This window comes from Trichosurus vulpecula, chromosome 2 (assembly GCF_011100635.1).
Source record: "Trichosurus vulpecula isolate mTriVul1 chromosome 2, mTriVul1.pri, whole genome shotgun sequence".
In the NCBI taxonomy this organism is placed as follows: Eukaryota; Metazoa; Chordata; class Mammalia; order Diprotodontia; family Phalangeridae; genus Trichosurus; species Trichosurus vulpecula.
The window spans coordinates 439,889,313-439,909,047 of NC_050574.1; the positions used below are offsets into that span (position 1 = coordinate 439,889,313).

At 39.3% G+C, this 19,735-nt stretch overlaps 1 protein-coding gene across 1 annotated transcript; it reads left to right on the forward strand.

Annotated features, from left to right (window-relative positions):
• Positions 1-1,412: 1,412 nt before the first annotated feature.
• On the forward strand, positions 1,413-2,184 carry LOC118838623 (small ubiquitin-related modifier 2-like; the record flags this gene model as incomplete). Its single annotated transcript, XM_036745969.1, has 1 exon — positions 1,413-2,184. A coding segment is annotated over one exon (462 nt), but the record flags the coding sequence as incomplete, so codon positions are not given.
• Between the last annotated feature and the right edge of the window lie 17,551 nt (positions 2,185-19,735).

Sequence of the window (19,735 nt, forward strand, 5' to 3'; positions counted from 1 at the left end):
AACTAAAGTTGAACTGTTTTGTTTACATTCCTACATGGAAAGATGATGAGTATGATTCATGAGACCTCAGTATTAGGGTAGTTGAAGGGAATATGCATATATAAATATATATATATATATGTATATATATATATATATATGTTTATGTATATATATAAGTGAATGTGTATGTATGTATGTATCTATGTGTATATGTATGTGTATATATATATATGTGTTTATATATGTGTATATATATATATATATATATATGTAAAAGAGAGAGAGCAGACACAGGGTGAGTTGAAGATGAAGGGAAGATATCTAAAAGAAATAAAATGAAATTAAGGGATGAGAGAGTAACATACTGAGAGAGGGAGATAGGGAGACATAGAATGGGGTGGATTATCTCCCATAAAGGTGGCAAGAGGAAGCAGTTCTATGGGAGGAGGGGAGAGGGTAGGTGAGGGGGGAATGAGTGAACCTTGCTCTCATCAGATTTGGCCCGAGGGGGAATACCATACATACTCAGTTGGGTATCTTACCCCACAGGAAAGAAGAGGGAGGAAGATAAAAAAAAAATAAATAAATAAAAGGCGGGGGGATGATGGAGGGGAGGGCAGATGGGGGTGGAGGTAATCAAAACAAACACTTTGGAAAGGGGACAGGGTCAAGGGAGAAAATTCAATATAGCGGGATGGGTTGGGAAGGAGCAAAATGTAGTTAGCCTTTCACAACATGAGTATTGTGGAAGGATTATACAGAATAATACATGTGTGGCCTAGGTTGAATTGCTCAACTTCTTAGGGAGGGTGGGTGGGAAGGGAAGAGGGAAGAGAATTTGGAACTCAAAGTTTTAAAATCAGATGTTCAAAACCAAAAAAGTTTTTGTATGCAACTAAAAAATAAGATACACAGGCAATGGGGCGTAGAAATTTATCTTGCCCTACAAGAAAGGAAGGGAAAAGGGGATGAGAGGGGAGGGGGGTGATAGAGGGGAGGGCTGACTGGGGAACAGGGCAACCAGAATATAAGCCATCTTGGAGTGGGGGAGAGGGTAGAAATGGGGAGAAAATTTGTAATTCAAAATGTTGTGAAAATCAATGCTGAAAACCAAATATGTTAAATAAATAAATTGCTTTAAAAAAAAAAAATCATTGCCCTGGGCAGTGGCCAAAGCTATTTGAAATAAAGAAGGCTCATTGGAACATTCTAGAAGGAACCGATGCCTGTTTACCTTTACAGTTTGTTGCTTGTTGCTATTTTGCCTAATTATAATACTAATCTCAGCCTAAATGAAGTTTTTTTTTTGGTAGCACCCTAGGTTCCATTTAAAAACACATAGAGAGCTCCTCCTCTTCCTCCTCCTCCTCGTCCTCCTCCTCCTCCTCCTCCTCGTCCTCCTCCTCCTCCTTCTCCTCCTCCACCTCCTCCTCCTCCTTTTTCTTCTCCTCCTCTTCCTCACCATCATCACCATCATCTTCCTCCTCCTCCTCCTCCTCCTGCTCCTGCTCCTGCCGCTGCTGCTTCTCCCCCCGTTCCCTTGGAGCGGACCATCCTGGTGCCTCTTTTGTGAAGCGGAGGCTGAGGAGACCGCGGGACTCGCCATGGCCGACGAAAAGCCGAAGGAAGGAGTCAAGACTGAAAACAACGACCACATTAATTTGAAGGTGGCAGGGCAAGATGGTTCAGTGGTGCAATTTAAGATTAAGAGGCACACACCACTTAGTAAACTAATGAAAGCCTATTGTGAACGACAGGGTTTGTCAATGAGGCAGATCAGATTCCGATTTGATGGGCAACCAATCAATGAAACAGACACACCTGCACAGTTGGAAATGGAGGATAAAGATACAATTGATGTATTCCAGCAGCAGACAGGAGGCGCTTACTAAAAAGAATCTACAACTCTTCTCCAGAACTGTGCTCCCAAGAAAAACAATACATTCACAATTAGAAACCAAGATTTGGTTCATCCACATCCTGACTACTGCAGTATAGTTTTCTCTCTTCTTTGATTCCCTTCCCCCGTTCCTTTATTGTACATAAAGTAACTGATGTATGTGCACAGGCATAATGCGTATTTTTTTTTTAACTAAATGGCCGATGGTATGTTTTGATCAACATCAAATGGAGATGGGGAGGGGAAAAAACAAACTGGTTCTGTGAAAATACCCCTTTTCTCCATTAGTGGCATGCTCATTCAACTTTTATCTTTATATTCCAGTAAGTTATTTTGCTCTCACTGTTTAACAACAAAAAAAAAAACCCACAAAAAAATCCTTGCATACCTTGTTTGATTGGATAATTTCAATGTTTTTCTTTTATCATTGTAAAACCAAGGACGATTTTATAACTTTTTTGTACGTAGCTGTTACATGTAGGGCAATCTCTGTCTCTCAGTAGGGATAAATTACTATAAAGAAATTGATCCTAGATAGTTTTCCCTTCAAGTCAAACATCTTGTTGTTTAAATAAACTTCTTGTTTAAAATTAAAAAAAAAAAAACAACACATAGAGAGAGAGAGAGAGAAGGGAGAGGAGAGAAGGAAGACAGAGAGAGACAGAAGGGGGAGAGGGAGAGAGAGAGAGAGAGAGAGAGAGAGAGAGAGAGAGAGAGAGAGAGAGAGAGTTACATATGCATTATCCCTATAATCTTCCTACTAATTCACATCTAGCCAAGTCATACTTGTAGTGAAGGCAATTCACTAAAAAATCCTATTTCTCTGTGCTACAGTCTTCAAACCCTGCACCTCAAAGTCCCCTAAGTATTAGGAGCAAAACTCCATATTCTGCAGTATAAGCTCTATCCCAGATCTGATGGTCAATAGTTTTATTTAAAAGTACCTCTGCTTTGTAAGCAACAGGTCAGCTGGGATCAAAGAAATCCTACTCAGTCAGCAACAGAAACCAACTCTTCAGTTCACCAAGCCTTTAACATTGTCCATTATACTTGCAAGGCCCTAGGAATATACTAACACACACACAAAATCAGACCCTGCCCTCAGGGAGCTATCATTAGTCAAACAACAAATAAGAACCTACTATGTACTAGGCACTATGCTAGGTACTTTTACGTGCTATGAACCCATTTCACGACCCACTGAAGCTCCGTTTAATTATTGTTCTGCCTGGAACTGGACTTGAGGGCATATATTGTTATATCCCCACTTGAAACAAGATGTTTCAACATAACCACCTCATATCATCCTACGCAGAACTTAGAACTCATTCTTCCAAAAAAATTCAAATATTAAATATTATTTTAGGGCATTTGGGGTTTCCCAAATGTAACCTAAGGCTCAAAGTCCATTTGCATAAGACTGCTCAGGTTTAAAGATTAATTACTCATTTTCTTGCTTCTGTTTAAGGGGTAGAGCTAGGAAAGGCCTGGGAGAGGAGAGATCTCAGTATTCAAGATTCTAGTTTCAAGAGCAAATATTCAGGTTTCTAAATTCAAAGCCCCTAACAGCCCTCTCATAGATAAGAAGCATTGAATAATAAATCTTCACCAAAAAGGAGAATCTTGTGGAAATGAATTTTGAGCCAGGGTTCTGTTATGTCTATCAAGATCCTTTCTTAGGCAGCTGTGTGGTGCAGTGAGTAGAGCACTGGCCCTGGAGTCGGGAGGACCTGATTTCAAATCCGACCTCAGACACTTGACATGTGTACTAGCTGTGTGACCTTGGGCAAGTCACTTAACCCCAATTGCTCTGCTGGAAAAAAAAAAGAACCTTTCTGTTCCCTTCTCCCATCTGTGTAACACTGCAGCTAATTATCTCTTTTTTCTACCCCAATATCTCATTCTTCTTCTTTTTCTCCTTTTTCTTATGTGGCTGGAGTTTGTTTATGCAATAAAAACACATTCAAAAGGGAAAGGCCTGAAATTCCCCCATAAGCCTAAGACCTCAAAGATAGATCTGACTAAAGTTCTCAAGACTTGAATTTCTGTGAGACTGTGGGCATTCTGCACAGAGGAGGTATCATATATGTGGCCAGATTAAAATGTAATTAGAAAATATTTAACAAAATAAATAAAAATACAATAAAACTTTTTTTTTTAATTCGTGGTTTTCTAAGTCTGGAATTGAAGGCTGCAGGATCCTTATGTACTTTAATGGCTCCTTCTTGCCCCCTCCCCTCCCAGCCTCATATTTTACTGAAAATATTGAGGCCATTTGCCAAGAGCTCCCTCTTTTCCCTTCCCTCTCATCTCACGTCTCCTGACACCATTGCTTTACAGGATGATTGCATCATTTATGGCGAAGAACCTAGTGGGAAATGCATTCCTTCCCACCTAAAATATGCCTCACTCTAATTGATACACACACACACACACACACACACACACACACACACACACACGCATAAATGTTGAAGTCAGATTTTGGGAGAGCCGTTCGGGTGTGAAAGAATTCACTTAGATCTTTTCTGTAGCCAGTAGCACACGGGCCTCCTTAGCCAGAAAGCTAAGTGAGACCCCAATATTTGGGGGAGTTATGCTTATATAGAGGCTTCAGAATGCAATTCTTTATGGTCCAGGATGGTGGGTTAAAGATTTAAAGACAGGGGGAAGACAGGATAAGGGAGACAAAAGCAACTTTTGGTATGGATTAAAGAGAAGTTTTATGGCATTTCAAGATAAGGGGGAAAGGACTTTAGGATGCCCTCAAGTTATAGAATAAGCTACGGGCCTTCACAAGGTACTGGAAAAGCAATCATTAATATTCTGCTTAACTCTTAGGGCACTGTTTATATCCATATCATATCCGTATATACACACACATATATGTGCATATGCATAGATATATGTATATGTGTGTATATACACGTATGTATACACATGCAGTGCACATTACACACATTATCTCATTTGAGCCTTATAACAATCCTATGAGGTAAATAGTATATGTATTATTATCTCCACTTTATGGATGAGGAAACTGAGGCATGGAGAGTTTAAATACCTATGACCACTTTATTTGTGTGCATGTTCTAGCAAATAGAGATAAGTAATTCTTATTAGGGCAGCTAGGTGGCACAGTGGATAGAGTGCCAGGCCTGGTCTTAGGAAAACTCATGTTCCTGAGTTCAAATCTGGCCTCAGACACCAGCTATGTGATCCTGGACAAGTCACTAAACCCTGTTTGCCTCAGTTTCCTCATCTATAAAACAAGCTGGAGAAGGAAATGGCAAACCACTCCCGTGTCCCTGCCAAGAAAACTCCAAATGGCATCACAAAGAGTCAGACATGACTGAAACAACCGAACAAGAAGACTTATTAGCTAACCTACCAATGATATATCACTTGTGAATTCAGAGCCAACTCATTTCGATCATCTAGCCCAGAAATAAGAATCAAAAAACCAATGATGCATTTGAGGTTAAAACCTGAAAGCCCCAAACAAACAAAAACCCATACTAATTAATCACCATGTGTCTGCTTCCTTAAGACTAGCGGCTAGTTATTTGTTTAAATAGAATCATCTGAAACGTGATTGAGTATCTTTCTAGTTTCTTCTGTTGGATGAAAAGGACATAATAGAAGTGGCTTTCCATTCCAATAAGCTTGCAACCAATGTAGTATGGATTGTTTAAAGCCTGAGGGAGTTCTTTGCAAGTAGTAGTTGACAACCTAATAATGACAAATAAAAAAGTTCCGTTCTTTTGCACCTTCTATCTGCAGAACTCAAGAACTTAGGAAATGAACGCATAGCTTTTTGTGAGTCAGTATGCTGTGACAGGAAGAATGTTAGATCTGAAGACAAGGATCTAAATCCCTATTCAGTTACTATACTGACTGTGGATAAATCCTTTCAAGTCTCAAGTTTCCTCACCCACAGAAAAGGAAATAATAATAATTTCTTCACAGGGTCACTGTTGTGTTAGCAGCAAAGCACTAGATTGGAGGTTCTTAACCTTTTCTGTGTCTTAGACACCTTATTCTTCCTGGTGAAGCCTATAGATCAGAGGCTTTCTGGTCCCTTTAACAGAAGGGGCCCTCCTCAGAATAATGTTTTTAAATTCATAAAATAAAATACAAATGATTACAAAGGAAACTAATTATATTGAAATAGTTATCAAAAAAATTTTTTTACTAAGTTCGCAGATTAAGAATCTCCACACAAGATAAACGTAAGCTCTGATTTAACTGTAGCACACCTATTCCTCTATGTCTAAATGAACAATTGTTCATTTAGAGGCAGAAATTGTTTCATTTAGAGGTACAAAGGACTTCAATTACTAATTCAAGGGGCAGGAAGACCAAAAAAAAAGTCTTTCTTCTCACTGGGCCTTTGTTTCCATATAGTTTCATTCAATATTCCTACAACATGTCACAGGTACTTTTTATACTCAACCTTACCTATAAAGTCCTTCACAATCTGGCTTCCATCTTTATTTTTACTTTTATTTCACATTTCTTCCCTTCACATATTCTGTTCTAGCCAAACTGATCTGCTAGCCGTCTGCTTATATAACATTCCCTCTCCCATCTCCCACCACTCTGACATAAGTGTTTTCTCTATGTCTAGAAGGTTGTTTTTAGGCTGAAAGTGTTGTGGCCACTCATGGCCTAATGCTGATCAGCACAGAAGCTTGGACTTGCTCTGTTTCTGATCTGGGCCAGTTCATGCTTCCTTAGGTAGCCTGGTAACCCATCCCCCTCACCCCCACTTTCAGGAGCTCACCCCGTGTGGCCCAGACTTGGTACAGAGACCCAATTAGCTTTAGACCTAATACAGTTCAGAATTCCTGAACTCAAGCCATCCACCAGCCTCAACCACCATTGCTGCCCCACTCCAGTAGCAGTGATTACAGTTGTGTGCCATTACATGTGGCCATGTCTGGACTCTACTAATTGATTCCCTCTTAACCTGTGCCTCAAAGAATCCCTAGATTCCTTCCAGCAAAACTCAGGTGCCACTTATGTACACAAGGCTTTTACTTCTCTCCACAGTTATTAATGCTCTCTCCCATTTGAAATTATTTTGTATTTGTATAACCTACATCAAATTGCTTACCATCTCAGGAAGGGAGGGAGAGAATTTAGAACCCAAATTATTTTTTAAAATGTTAAAATTGTTTTCATGTGCAATTGGGGAAAAAATAAAATATCTTTAAAAAATAAATTATTTTGCATTTATTCCTTCGTATATTTTGTGTTACCTTGTTGTAAGAATGAGCCCCACATACAGTGAGCATATTATAGGTTCTTCCACTCTCATTTTCTCATTTACACTTAACCAATCTCTGAACTTGCCAGTTGACTTATTCTCTCTTTGTTTTATTTTATTAAGTATTTTTTTTCCAATCAGCAAAAATCAGTTTCTCTCCTCTAACTTCAATTGAGAATGAAACTCCTTTTGCAAACCTATAGTCAAGCAAAACAGATTTCCACATTGCCCAAGTTCAAAAGAATATATATTATAACATATAATTATGTATTATATAGTTATATACAGTATAATGAGGGAGAAAGAGGGAGAAGAAGAAAGAGAGAGAGAGAGAGACAGAGACAGAGAGAGAGAGAGAGATTGAATCTCATTATGCCCTCTGAATATTTCACTTTTTTTTAACCAGAAAGTAGATAGCATGTTTCATCATTAATTCTCTGGAATCATGGTTGGCTCCTAAATCTTTCAAAGATAAGAGTTCCTAAATCTTTCAAATTTGTTTTTACAACAATGTTAATGTATAAATTTTTCTCCTGGCTCTGTTTGCTTCACTCTACATCAGTTCATACAAGTCTTCCCAGGTTTCTCCAAAACCATGCCTTTCATCATTTCTTACAGCACAATTTCTTACAGCACTATCACCTTTCTGTATCATGACTTGTTCAGTTATTGTCAAAATGATGGTTACCTCTTCAGATTCCTACTTTTTCTCACCTCAAAAAGAACTATAAATATTTTTGCATATCCTAAGGTAAAATTTGTGTTCCTTAGGACTATTCTCTCAATCTTTTTTCGCAGTTCAGTCATTTTCAGTGGTGTCTTACTCTTTGTGAACTTATTTGGGGTATTCTTGGCAAAGATACTGAAATGGTTTGCCGTTTTCTTCTCCAGGCCATTTTACAGATGAGGAAACTGAGGCAACCAGGGCTAAGCGATTTGCCCAGGGTCATGCTGTGTCTGAGGCCAGATTTGAACTCAGGAAAATGAGTCTTCCTGACTCCGAGCCTGACACTCTGTGCACTGTGCCACCTAGATGTCCCCGTCTTAATCTCCTCTCCCTTTAATTCTACTTCCTCTCTTCTCCCTTTTCCATCCTAATTCCTCATTGAGTGAAATATATTTCTGTACCCAGCTGTGCATATTTTTATTCTTCCCTCCTTTGAATAGTTCAGATGAGAATGAGATTCAAGTGTTAACTGCTCTTGCCTTTCTCCTTGCTTGTATTGACTTCTACTTGTGTACCATGATTATTTGAGATGATTTCCCCGAACTTCCCTTCCCTTCCCCCTTCTAGTGTATTCTTTTTCTATACTCTTTCCATCGTTCTTTTAAGATCATTTCGATACAACGAACCACTCTTAGGACTTTTCTCTAATTAGACTCACTCTATGACCCCTAATGATTATAGAGTTCAGAAAGAACACATATACTACATGTATATTATTCTCTATATTAGAAAGTACTTTATCCTGGTTTTGTCCCTTATGATTCTTTATTCATGTTTACTTTTATATATTTCACTTTACTGGTATGTTTGAATTTCTAACTTTCTATGTAGCTTATGGTCTCTACACAAGGAATACAGAAATCTATCTCACTAAAAATCCATTTTCCTCCCCATATACTTATAATTAGCTTTTCTGAGTTACACCTATATCATTTTCCTTCCACAATGTCATATTCCAAGCTCATTGATTCCTTTTTTCTTTTCTTTAAATCATTATTTATTTATTTAATATTTTTAGTTTTCAGCATTGATTTTCACAAGAGTTTGAATTAGGAATTTCTCCCCATTTCTACCCTCTGGCCCACTCCCAGATGGCATATATTCTGGTTGCCCTGTTCCCCAGTCAGCCCTCCCTTCTGTCAACCCACTCCCCCCCATCCCCTTTTCCCTTACTTTCTTGTAGGGCAAGATAGATTTTTATGCCCCATTGCCTGTATATCTTATTTCCTACTTGCATGAAAAAACTTTTTTTTTGAACATCTGCTTTTAAAACTTTGAGTTCCAAATTCTCTCCCCTCTTCCCTCCCCACTCACACTCCCTAAAAAGGCAAGCAATTCAACATAGGCCACATGCGTATCATTATATAAAAGCCTTCCACAATACTCATGTTCTGAAAGACTAACTATATTTTGCTCCTTCCTATCCTATCCCCCTTTATCCAGTTTTCTCCCTTTACCCTGTCCCTTTATGAAAGTGTTTGCTTTTGATTACCTCCTCCCCCTATCTGGCCTCCCTTCTATCATTTCCCCTTTTTTATCTTCTTCCTCCTTCTTTCCTGTGGGGTAAGATACCCAGTCGAGTGTGTATAGTGTTCCCTCCTCAGGTCAAATCCGATGAGAGCAAGATTCACTCATTCCCCCTCACTTGCCCCCTCTTCCCTCCCAACAGAACTGCTTTTTCTTCCCATTCTAGCTCTCCCTTTCTCTCTCTCTCAGTATATTCCTCTCTCACCCCTGAATTTGATTTTATTTTTTTAGATATCATCCCTTCATATTCAACTCACCCTGTGACCTCTGTCTATATATACGTGTGTATATATATGTGTGTGTGTGTGTGTGTGTGTGTGTGTGTGTATACACATATATATATATATATTCCCTTCAGCGACCCTTTCCATGTAGAATGTAAACAAAACAGCTCAACTTTAGTAAGTCCCTTATGATTTCCCTTTCTGGATTACCTTTTCATGCTTCTCTTGATTCTTATGTTTGAAAGTCAAATTTTCTATTCAGCTCTGGTCTTTTTACTGAGAAAGCTTGAAGGTGCTCTATTTTATTGAAAATCCATATTTTACCTTGAAGCATGATACTCAGTTTTGCTGGATAGGTGATTCTGGGTTTTAATCCTAGCTCTATCGACCTCCAGAATATCATATTCCAAGCCCTTCCATCCCTTAATGAAGAAGCTGCTAGATCCTGTGTTATTGTGATTATGTTTCCACAATACTCAAATTGTTTCTTTCTGGCTGCTTGCAGTATTTTCTCCTTGATCTGGGAGCTCTGGGATTTGGCAACAATATTCCTAGGAATTTTCTTTTTGGCATCTTTTTCAGGAGGCAATCTGTGGATTCTTTCAATTTCTATTTTACCCTCTGTCTATAGAATATCAGGGCAGTTTTCCTTGATAATTTCTTGAAAGACGATATCTAGACTCTTTTTTTGATCATGGCTTTCAGGTTGTCCAATAATTTTTAAATTCTCTCTCCTGGATCTATTTTCCAGGTCAGTGGTTTTTCCAATGAGATATTTCACATTGTCTTCCATTTTTCCATTCCTTTGGTTCTGTTTTATCATATCTTGATTTCTCATCAAGTCACTAGCTTCCACTTGCTCCAATCTCATTTTTAAGGTAGTATTTTCTTCAGTGGTCTTTTGAACCTCCTTTTCCATTTGGCTAATTCTGCCTTTCAAGGCATTCTTCTCCTCATTGACTTTTTGGAGCTCTTTTGACGTTTCAGTTAGTCTATTTTTAAGGTGTTATTTTCTTCAGTATTTTTTTGGGTCTCCTTTAGCAAGTTATTGACTTGTTTTTCATGGTTTTCTTGCATCACTCTCATTTCTCTTCCCAATTTTTCCTCTACTTCTCTAACTTGCTTTTCCAAATCCTTTTTGAGCTCTTCCATGGCCTGAGACCAGTTCATGTTTTTCTTGGAGGCTTTTGTTGTAGGCTATTTGACTTTGTTGACTTCTTCTGGCTATATGTTTTGGTCTTCTTTGTCACTGAAGAAAGATTCCAAAGTCTGAGTCTGAATCTGAGTCTGTTTTCACTGGCTGGCCACGTTCCCAGCCTTGACCCTTGAGTTTTTTGTTGGGGTATGACTGCTTGTAGAGAGTACTTTGTCCCGAGCCTTAGGGGTTGTGCTGTTGTTTCAGAGCTATTTCTACTCAGCAAGGTCTGCCACACCAGCACTCCTCCTCCCCCAAGAACCACCAACCTGGACCTGACTCAGATCTTAAGCAGGCTGTGCACTCCTGCTCTGATCCACCACTTAATTCCTCCCACCATGTGGGCCTGGGGCCAGAAGCAACTGCAGCTGTAGTTCTGTCCTCAGAGTTGCACCACCTCCACTGCTCCCTGGGTGGTGGCCAAACTGCGAACTCCTTTCACTCTGTCCCCGCAGCTTTTCCCACTAACCTTCTCTGTTGTCTTTGGTGTTTGTGGGTTGAGAAGTCTGGTAACTGCCACAGCTCACTGATTCAGGGTGCTAGGGCCTGTTCCTCCCAGCTCCTGGTCTGGTTGGTCCCGGCGCAGCTCATGCTGGGCTCTGCTCCGCTCCGCTCCCAGCTCTGTGCAATAGACCTTACCCAGCGACCATCCAGGCTGTCCTGGTCTGGAGCCTTGCTTCCCTCTGCTATTCCATGGGTTCTGCAGCTCTAGAATTTGTTCGGAGGCATTTTTTGTATATTTTTGGACAGACCTGGGGAGGAGCTCATGCAAGTCCCTGTTTTCCAGCCGCAACCTTGGCTCTGCCCCCCAAGCTCACTGTTTCTTTATGGTGGTGGATGCTAAGTCACATGTGATACTGACTGTGGCTCCTTGGTACTTGGATTCTTTCTGGCTGTCTACAGTATTTTTTCTTTGACTTCAAACTTCTGGATATTGGCTAAAATGTTTCTGGGAGTTTTCATTTTGAGGTTTCTTTCAGGAGATTAACTGATGGGTTCTTTTTATTTCAACTTTGCCTCTGGTACTAAGAGACCCGGGAAGTTTTCTTTTAAGATTTCTTAAAATATAATATCTGGGCTCTTATTTTCAGTCATGTTTTCAGTGATTCTTAAATCTTTTTCTCCTCAATTTGTTTACTCTTTCAGTTGTTTTTACTATTAGGTACCTTACATTTCCTTCTTTTTTGTCTTTTGACTGTTTTAATATTCCTCGTCTCATGGAATAATTTGCTTTTGTTTGTTCTGTTCCGATTTTATTTGCTTGAGCAAGATTTTGTATTTCTTGTGCCTTTCCAATTCTTTACTTTATAACTCTCATTTCTTTTCAATTTTTTTTTCTAGCACTCTCATTGTATTTAAAAAACATTTAACTCTTTTTTAAACACTTGCTTCACCTCTTCTAGGAGTTCTAGTTTAATTCATGCCCAAGCTGTACTTTTTTTTCACGTTTTGCTTATGGACGATTTGGGGTCATTCTCTTTTTCCAAGTTTGTGGTGAGCATTCTTGTCACCTTAATGACTTTTTATTGTGGGATTCTTTTTAGTTTCATCATTCTTCCAGCCTACTTTATGACTTCAGATTTTATGTTAGAACAGGACTCTGTACTTCTGGACAGAAGGTCGGGGCTGGTCTTATTGCTGCTTTCTTGGGGTATTATTAAGTGTTGAGTTATTCCAGGTTCGCAGGGATAGCTCAGGCTGGGGACTTGCAAGATTTCCATGATCCTGAAATGATCTCATCTAGGATAAAGTCTGATCACCACCCTGCCCTGGCCTGAATTCTGCCAGTTCCCAACCTTATTCTGGGTCTCAGCAATAGTAAATTGTTGAGGGACTCAATCACTATTAGCCAACTAGGAAGCCCTGCTGGTTCAGAGTGATGGGTAGGATTTCTGCCCTGGTTATCCCTCTACAGGCTTCAGACTGGCCTAGAAGTTGGCACTGAGGCTCCCTTCCTCCACCCCACCCCCATCTCTGTGCTGGGGTCCAAGCTACAATGGCTGCTATTTGTTTCTGAACTTCTCTCTGGGTACACAACCTAGAGCCTGTGACTGCTCGTTACTCTGGCATGTCATGTCAGTGCATGTATGACCTAGAACTGGGTAGAGAGCAACAAAGCTGGCAGTTGGCACCTGTTCCCACACCCAGCATGAGATCACAGTATCCTGACATGGGGTGTTGGACCTCTTCTTTCCCTAGTACATAGCCTCGCTCTGCACCCCAATGCAATTCTTGCCAGATGCTGTCCTCAGTATCCACACATCTTTCTTTTTATGCTGGCCTGGGCTACAAAAAAAAAAAAAATAATTCATTGTGATTTTTTTCTTGGATTTCCCCAATGGGATTTAGTCTGGTACATTTTCTAGACCTGTCTGGAAGAGATTTAGGGAGCTTTTTACTTGGGGGTGGGGCAGAGCTCAGCTTATTCCTTCCTTTTTGTTACTCTGCCATCCTGGCTCTACTCTTGTTGTCTTTTTATAAGATTGTGTTATGTTGAATTATAGAGTAATCAAGAGACATGTTTGGATTCTTTCTCAGAAACGCAGTTGCAACATCTTTTCATTTTTTAGCTTGAACTCTACCCTACTTCTACTCTAATATTACTTATTTAATGAATTAGAGAAACCTTCTTTTTCAAGAGTATTACTTATTTCTCTAATCTGAATTTCTTATCATTAAATATATTTAAAATTATTTTATAAACAATTAGCAAGTGAAATAAATAATAAACAGACATAGATAATATTTATATCTTAACTTGCAAAACATCATAGCCAGAATCACCCCAAAGCCTCTCTGTAACAACAGCTGATTTCAATTTACCTATGAAAACTCAGTTCTACAATATTCAATTTCTCTCAAGATACGAAGCAAGGTAGCTTTTAAAAAATCCTCTTCACAAGATAAAGGTGAAAATAAGTAGCTTCCCCAGAAAAGAAGATTCTTTCATCTCTTTTCTCTTTTCTTCAGCTCATTTCTAACCATGTCAGGAAATAGTCTCTTCAGCTTCCTTCAAACTATCATATTAAATAGTCTTTTCCCACATTTTTTTCTCTTAGATTTTAATAAATTAAAAGTCAAAAAATACTCACTCTCTTCCTGATTCCATTGGGAGAAGCACCTCATAGAAAGACATTATTTCAACTAACAATTCAAACTAGTAGTACATCCTTCCCTCTCTGCATCTTCAGCTCAATTCAGTAAATTGAATAAACATTTATTAACCATCAACTATGTACCAGGCACTGCACTAGGGATACAAATAAGAAAAAAAAGGATAGTTCCTATCCTCAAGGGGCTTCCAATTTAATTAGGGAGAAGACAACATACAAAAAAAAAAAGCCAGAAAGGTGTGAGGCCACCAGGAAAACCCAGAGCTGGAGCATCATGTTCCATGGAGTCCAAACCAACCATAGTTGCAGAAGGAAAGTGGAGAGTTAGCTTAAATATGTAGTAATGTTGTGGGAGAACCAAATAAAATAGGCATAACACTTCTCCTCACGGCCAAAAATTTTTAGTCCCATGAAAATTATTTAGCGGCACCTCAAATTCACCTTAAATTATACCAAATGATATCAACAGGGAGTAAAGCTGACTGAATGCTTGCTGTTACTCCTTTTCCAAATAGGAAAAAGGGAGAAGGATCTGAACCCACACAGAATACACTTTTTTCCTCCCACCAGGTAGACTTTCCCTTTGATCTGTGCTTCTTTTTTAGCTCCCTCCTCTTTACATGCCTAAGGCAGGGGTGGGAAACATGTGGCCTCAAGGCGACATGTGGCCCTCTAGGTCCTCAAGTCTGGCCCTTTGACTGAATCCATGACCACACTCGAGGACCTAGAGGGCCCACATGTGGCTTCAAGGCCCAACGTTCCCCAACCCTGGCCTAAGGCCATTGAATTTTGAGTAGCCACACCCAGCTCCAGCAATTGAGTTATCTTAGTCTATGGGCAAAATGGCCCCCATATGAATGTGGTCCATATGGATCACTTTCTTCGCTGTGTTGGGTAATTCATATGAAACAAAAAAAAAAAACAATATTTAAAAAACTCATAACATCTTGGAGCCCCAAGTTAGGAAAAATTCCAGATGCTCAAAGGTTTAGACCTCTGCTTTATTTAAGTTCTGTGAATTTCCACCCAACCCTTGGTTTCCTCCTTCTTCTTTGACCCAGCACAAATGGAGTATACAGACATGAAGTATAAGCTTTCACGATCAATGATGAATTTTTCTATAAAGTTAAAATTAGCATAAAGAAAAAGATTAAACTAAAAAGATTTTTTTTAATTACATAACAGTGTCCGTTATCAAATAAGCAAAGGGAAGGGGAATCTGCAGAGAACAAACCATTTGGAGCTTTCCTAGGACCTTGAAGTGGTGATTACAATCAGCAGCCTTGACTTGGATTCTTTGTTTAAGGATGGGAAGTAGAGACCCAAGGGTTTATCCTAATTACCCCTTTAGCTGCTGTCTGCTCCCCTCACTCCACTCTCCTTCGCTCTCCCACGAGTGGATAGTTTGCCAGTGTGCTTTGTCATCTCTGTTCCATCTCATTTCTCTGGCACAGCTTGTGTACCCCTTTCTAAAACTTTAGGGTGTTACTCCAGTCTGCCTCCCAGTTGAAAGATCGTGACTGTCCAACTCTCTCAGGGATATGAATGAACACTTGTCCCTCTGAACCATGAATCCCAGAGAGTCAATCAGTTCTTAATTACCTATTAGAGATAGTATATAAAATATACACATCGCAATGCAAGGCACCCTTTGACAATTTGTTTCACATGTGGAGGAAAATGATATAACGTTGGTAATAGTAATAATGAAAATAGTTAAAAAGGATAAAAACAATATGGCATTAGTAATTGCCATAAAAATAGTTAAAAGAATAGCTGCATAAGACACCAAAATGTGAAACATTACATGTAATTCAACAATAAATTATGTCCATCTGGAGGAACTCCTCCTGAGATATCCCAATTTTACCTATGGGTGTTGGAAAGATCTAAATCCATTTTGACCTATATGTATTTCTATATCTGTATGTAAATTGATATTATAAGCTTACTACCATTTTTAGCTTTTGTGGCATGCTTCTTTATCCAAAGGAATTCCACAACTGAGGGTCTAGGCAAAAAAGTTACTGTCTCTGGGCTCAACTGTCCCCCCCACCCCATATATGAACTAGGGTTGTCCTCAGTCCTAAGCAAAGTTAACGGATTTCTACATGTAGTGTCTGTAATGTAAAACACAAAGTACTACTTTTCTCAGGAGTACTCTGTACTGACTGGAAAAAAAAATGCTGAGCTTCAACATTCTTGAGACACTGTTTGAATGTATCAGGGTTTTTTAAATTTTTAAATAGATTTTTATTGATTTTTTTTTAAATGTTGGAGACTGGTTCATCCCTGCAGGAAGCACAGTAGTCATTCCCAGGTCCAAACTCAATTCTGATCAGCATGGAAACTTAGATCTGCCTAGTTTTTCCAACCTGGGCCAGTTTGCCCCTCCTTGGGAAGCCTGGTGGTCCTCCACTCCCAAAATTTTGCCATACATTGATGCCATACTCTTTTATCTTTCCTGAAGCTCAGAACTCCCAAACTCAATAAAGTCACCAGCTTCAACCTCCCCCAGTAGCAGGGATTACAGATGTGACCTGACCCAAAATCTTTTGTTTTCACTTTATCTAGATTTCTGCCTTTATCCTACCTTCTTCCCCCTTCCAGTCATTCCTTATAACAAATAATAATTTTAAAGGAAAAAAGGAAGAGGAGAAAAAATTCAGTGACACAAACAAGCAAAACTTGATTTATACAATGTCCTACAACCTTTCACTTTCTACTAATTACTTTTGATCACTGTGTTTTTTTGTATCAAGTGAATGTCTTACTGCATTTCCTTTAAAAGTATGTTTTTGCTCTGCCACACTTTCCAAGTTCTTCAGGTGAGATATCTATCTCATATTTAAGCTTTTCTATCTGGTTATCAAATTTCTCAGATATTCTCTGAACACCAAGGTTTTGATGATGCTGGGAAAGTCATTTAACTCTGCTGTCCCCATTTCCTCAACAATACACACACACACACACACACACACACACATATCAGCTAGTTGCCACAATGAATAGACTGCAGCACCTGGATTCAGGAAGATCTAAGTTCAAATCAGGCCTCAGATATTTATTAACTGTGTGACCCTGGGCAAGTCACTTAACTCTCTTTGGCTCAGTTTCCTCATCTGTAAAATGAGCCAGAGAAGGAAATGACAGACTACTTCTGTATCTCTGCAAGAAAACCCTAAACAAGGTCCTGAAGTTGGACATGACTGAAACTCAACAGTACGTATGTGTGTATTTTTATACATATATATGAAAATGTGTATTTCATTTGGTGCTTAAGCTCAGGACAAAAATATATTTTAAAAAGAAAAAAAAGTCTGGTACGTGGCCAGTAAGAATTGTAAAACAGAAGGGAAGGGAATACGTATTTATTAAGTGCCTACTATGTTGTAGGGCTGGGCCATCGACAGATTTATGTCTTGCCACTAGACTCAGATGACCCTGGAGGAGAGCGTGAGGCTGATGACTTTGCACAGCTGTGCCTCACTGAAATCCAATTCACCTGCAAGTCAAGACATCACCCTGCTATCATTGGTCTTCCTCAAGAACAAAGGACCACCACCTCCAACAACACTGTGGCAGGCACTATGCTAAGTGCTTTACAAATATTAGCTTATTTGATCCTCAAAACAATCCTGGGAGGGAGGTGCTATCTTCATTTTAAAATTGAGGAAATTAAGGCAGACGGAGATTAAGTGATATGCCCAGGGTCACACACACTGGAGCTAAATTTTAATTCAGATCTTCCTCACTGCAGGCCCAGGTCTCTGTCCACTGAGCCATGGAGCAAAGTAGTTTGTAAAGCGTCAGCAGGGGAGTGTGCAGGGTTTTCAACAGGAAAATTTCAAGAAGGGCCCTCTGTAAAGAAATGGTTCAGTAATGGGCATCGGCATCTGATGAGAGGGCAAGGGGAAAAAAAAGACCAAAGTAAAAGTGGGCAAAATTCCTAATGAGAAAATCAAAAGACGATCCAAGTTTGTTCACAGGGCTTGGTGCAGGCTTTCAGGCTTAGAGATCTCAGAGGACCCAGTGTATGTAGAATGACCCAAAGCCACTTCCTGAAATCCCCAGTGGGTCAACGCCCGAAAGGTTCTGACTTGTCTAAACCGAGGCCAGCCTATGAGAACACTATTGTCTGGAAAGATTTTAGTTTCCCTTCTTTCCTCCAGCCTTCTTTACTGTTTGCTCCTCCATCTCCCCACCCCCAGCACCTTGCTTCATTTTTCTTTTTTCCATTTTCACCAAGTTTTACCAAGAAAATGGCAACTGCACCAATAGTCTTGTGTTTACCGGCAAATCAAAGGCGATACTTCCATCTTCAATTAGTATCAGATCTTCTCCGTCAGACATACCAGCTACTGATTTTTCAGATTCTCTTTGAGCTTCCAGCTCCTGACACCCTGTCTTTTGCTTCTAATTTCTATCCATGACTCCAAGATTTGGAAAATAATAACAGCTAGAATGCATACAGTGCATTAAGGTCTGCAAAGTGATTTAAAGGATACCACACTTGATTCTCACATTCTTGTAAATCAGGTGTTGTTTTTATCCCCATTTTGCAGTTAAAAAAAACTGAGGATCAGAAAAGTTAAGTGACTTGCCCAGGGGACATAAATCTAGTGTCTGAGGAAGGCTTTGAACTACTCTTCTGGCTCCAGGTCCAATACCCTAACCACTGCACCACCTAGGTGCCAGATAAAATTGCACTTAAACAAGTGACAACAAGATTTAACTCAACTCATTTAAAATGTACTTTCAAGGGGCAGCTAGATGGTCCAGTGAGTAGCGCACTGGCCCTTGAGTCAGAAGGACCTGAGTTCAAATCTGGCCTCTGACATTTGACACATTTAACTAGCTGTGTGACCTTGGGCAAGTCACTTAACCCCCATGGCCCTGCAACCCCCTCAAAAAAATAAAATAAAAAGTACTTTCAAGACATGAGTAAAAATTACAAACAAAACATCAGCAACTGTGATTTAACTATGGTAGCCAGAAATGTAAAATTGGGCCATTTCCAGTTAAGTAAAAATCTATTTGCCCATTTTATTCTTATTGCTTCTTTGCTATAAAAATTTCTTCTGCTATTTTCTTAACCTTCAAATGAAAAGAAAGCAGCTTGAGTGTTTTTGTTTTAATAATCACAAGCTGAAAGTTTTCCGCGGTCTTTAACATACAAGAATATTTCTTGGAAAGTATGCTTTATAAATTCCTTGTGTTGATTACCACCCCCTTCCTCTCTCCACCTCCCACTCTCTCCCCAGTGGCTTTAGTATTTAAAATCTCCATTTTTAGTCCGGGTAATGGTAAATTCAGGTCTTCCTCACTGGGGATGCAGCTCTCTATCCACTGGTTCCCAGGTTGAGTTTTGATAGTGGGAAGTCTCTTCCAAATATTCTGAAAAAACCCAAGGTTTTCTTCCTTTACTAGGAAGGTTACAGATCACAAAATATCATTATGACACAATATTCTGTAGATCCTGGTTCGATTTAAAAGTGACTCATAAGCAAACAAGACTTTCCTAACTCCTGTCTCTCCATCTACTGATCAGAAAACAATGGTGTTACATTTGCCTCATCCTCACTGCTTGTGCCATTAGTAAGATTTTAAGAATAAATATCTATAATGTTCTTCTAAGTAGCCAATTATTTCCAAACCTTTACTTTCCCCAAAATCACATTTGTGTAGCACTTGAAGGTTTACAAACTACCTTCCTCATGAGGTTCAAGTATTCCCTTTTAAAGGTGAGAAACTGAGGCAAAAAGGGTAAAATGACTTTTTTGCTTAGGATCATA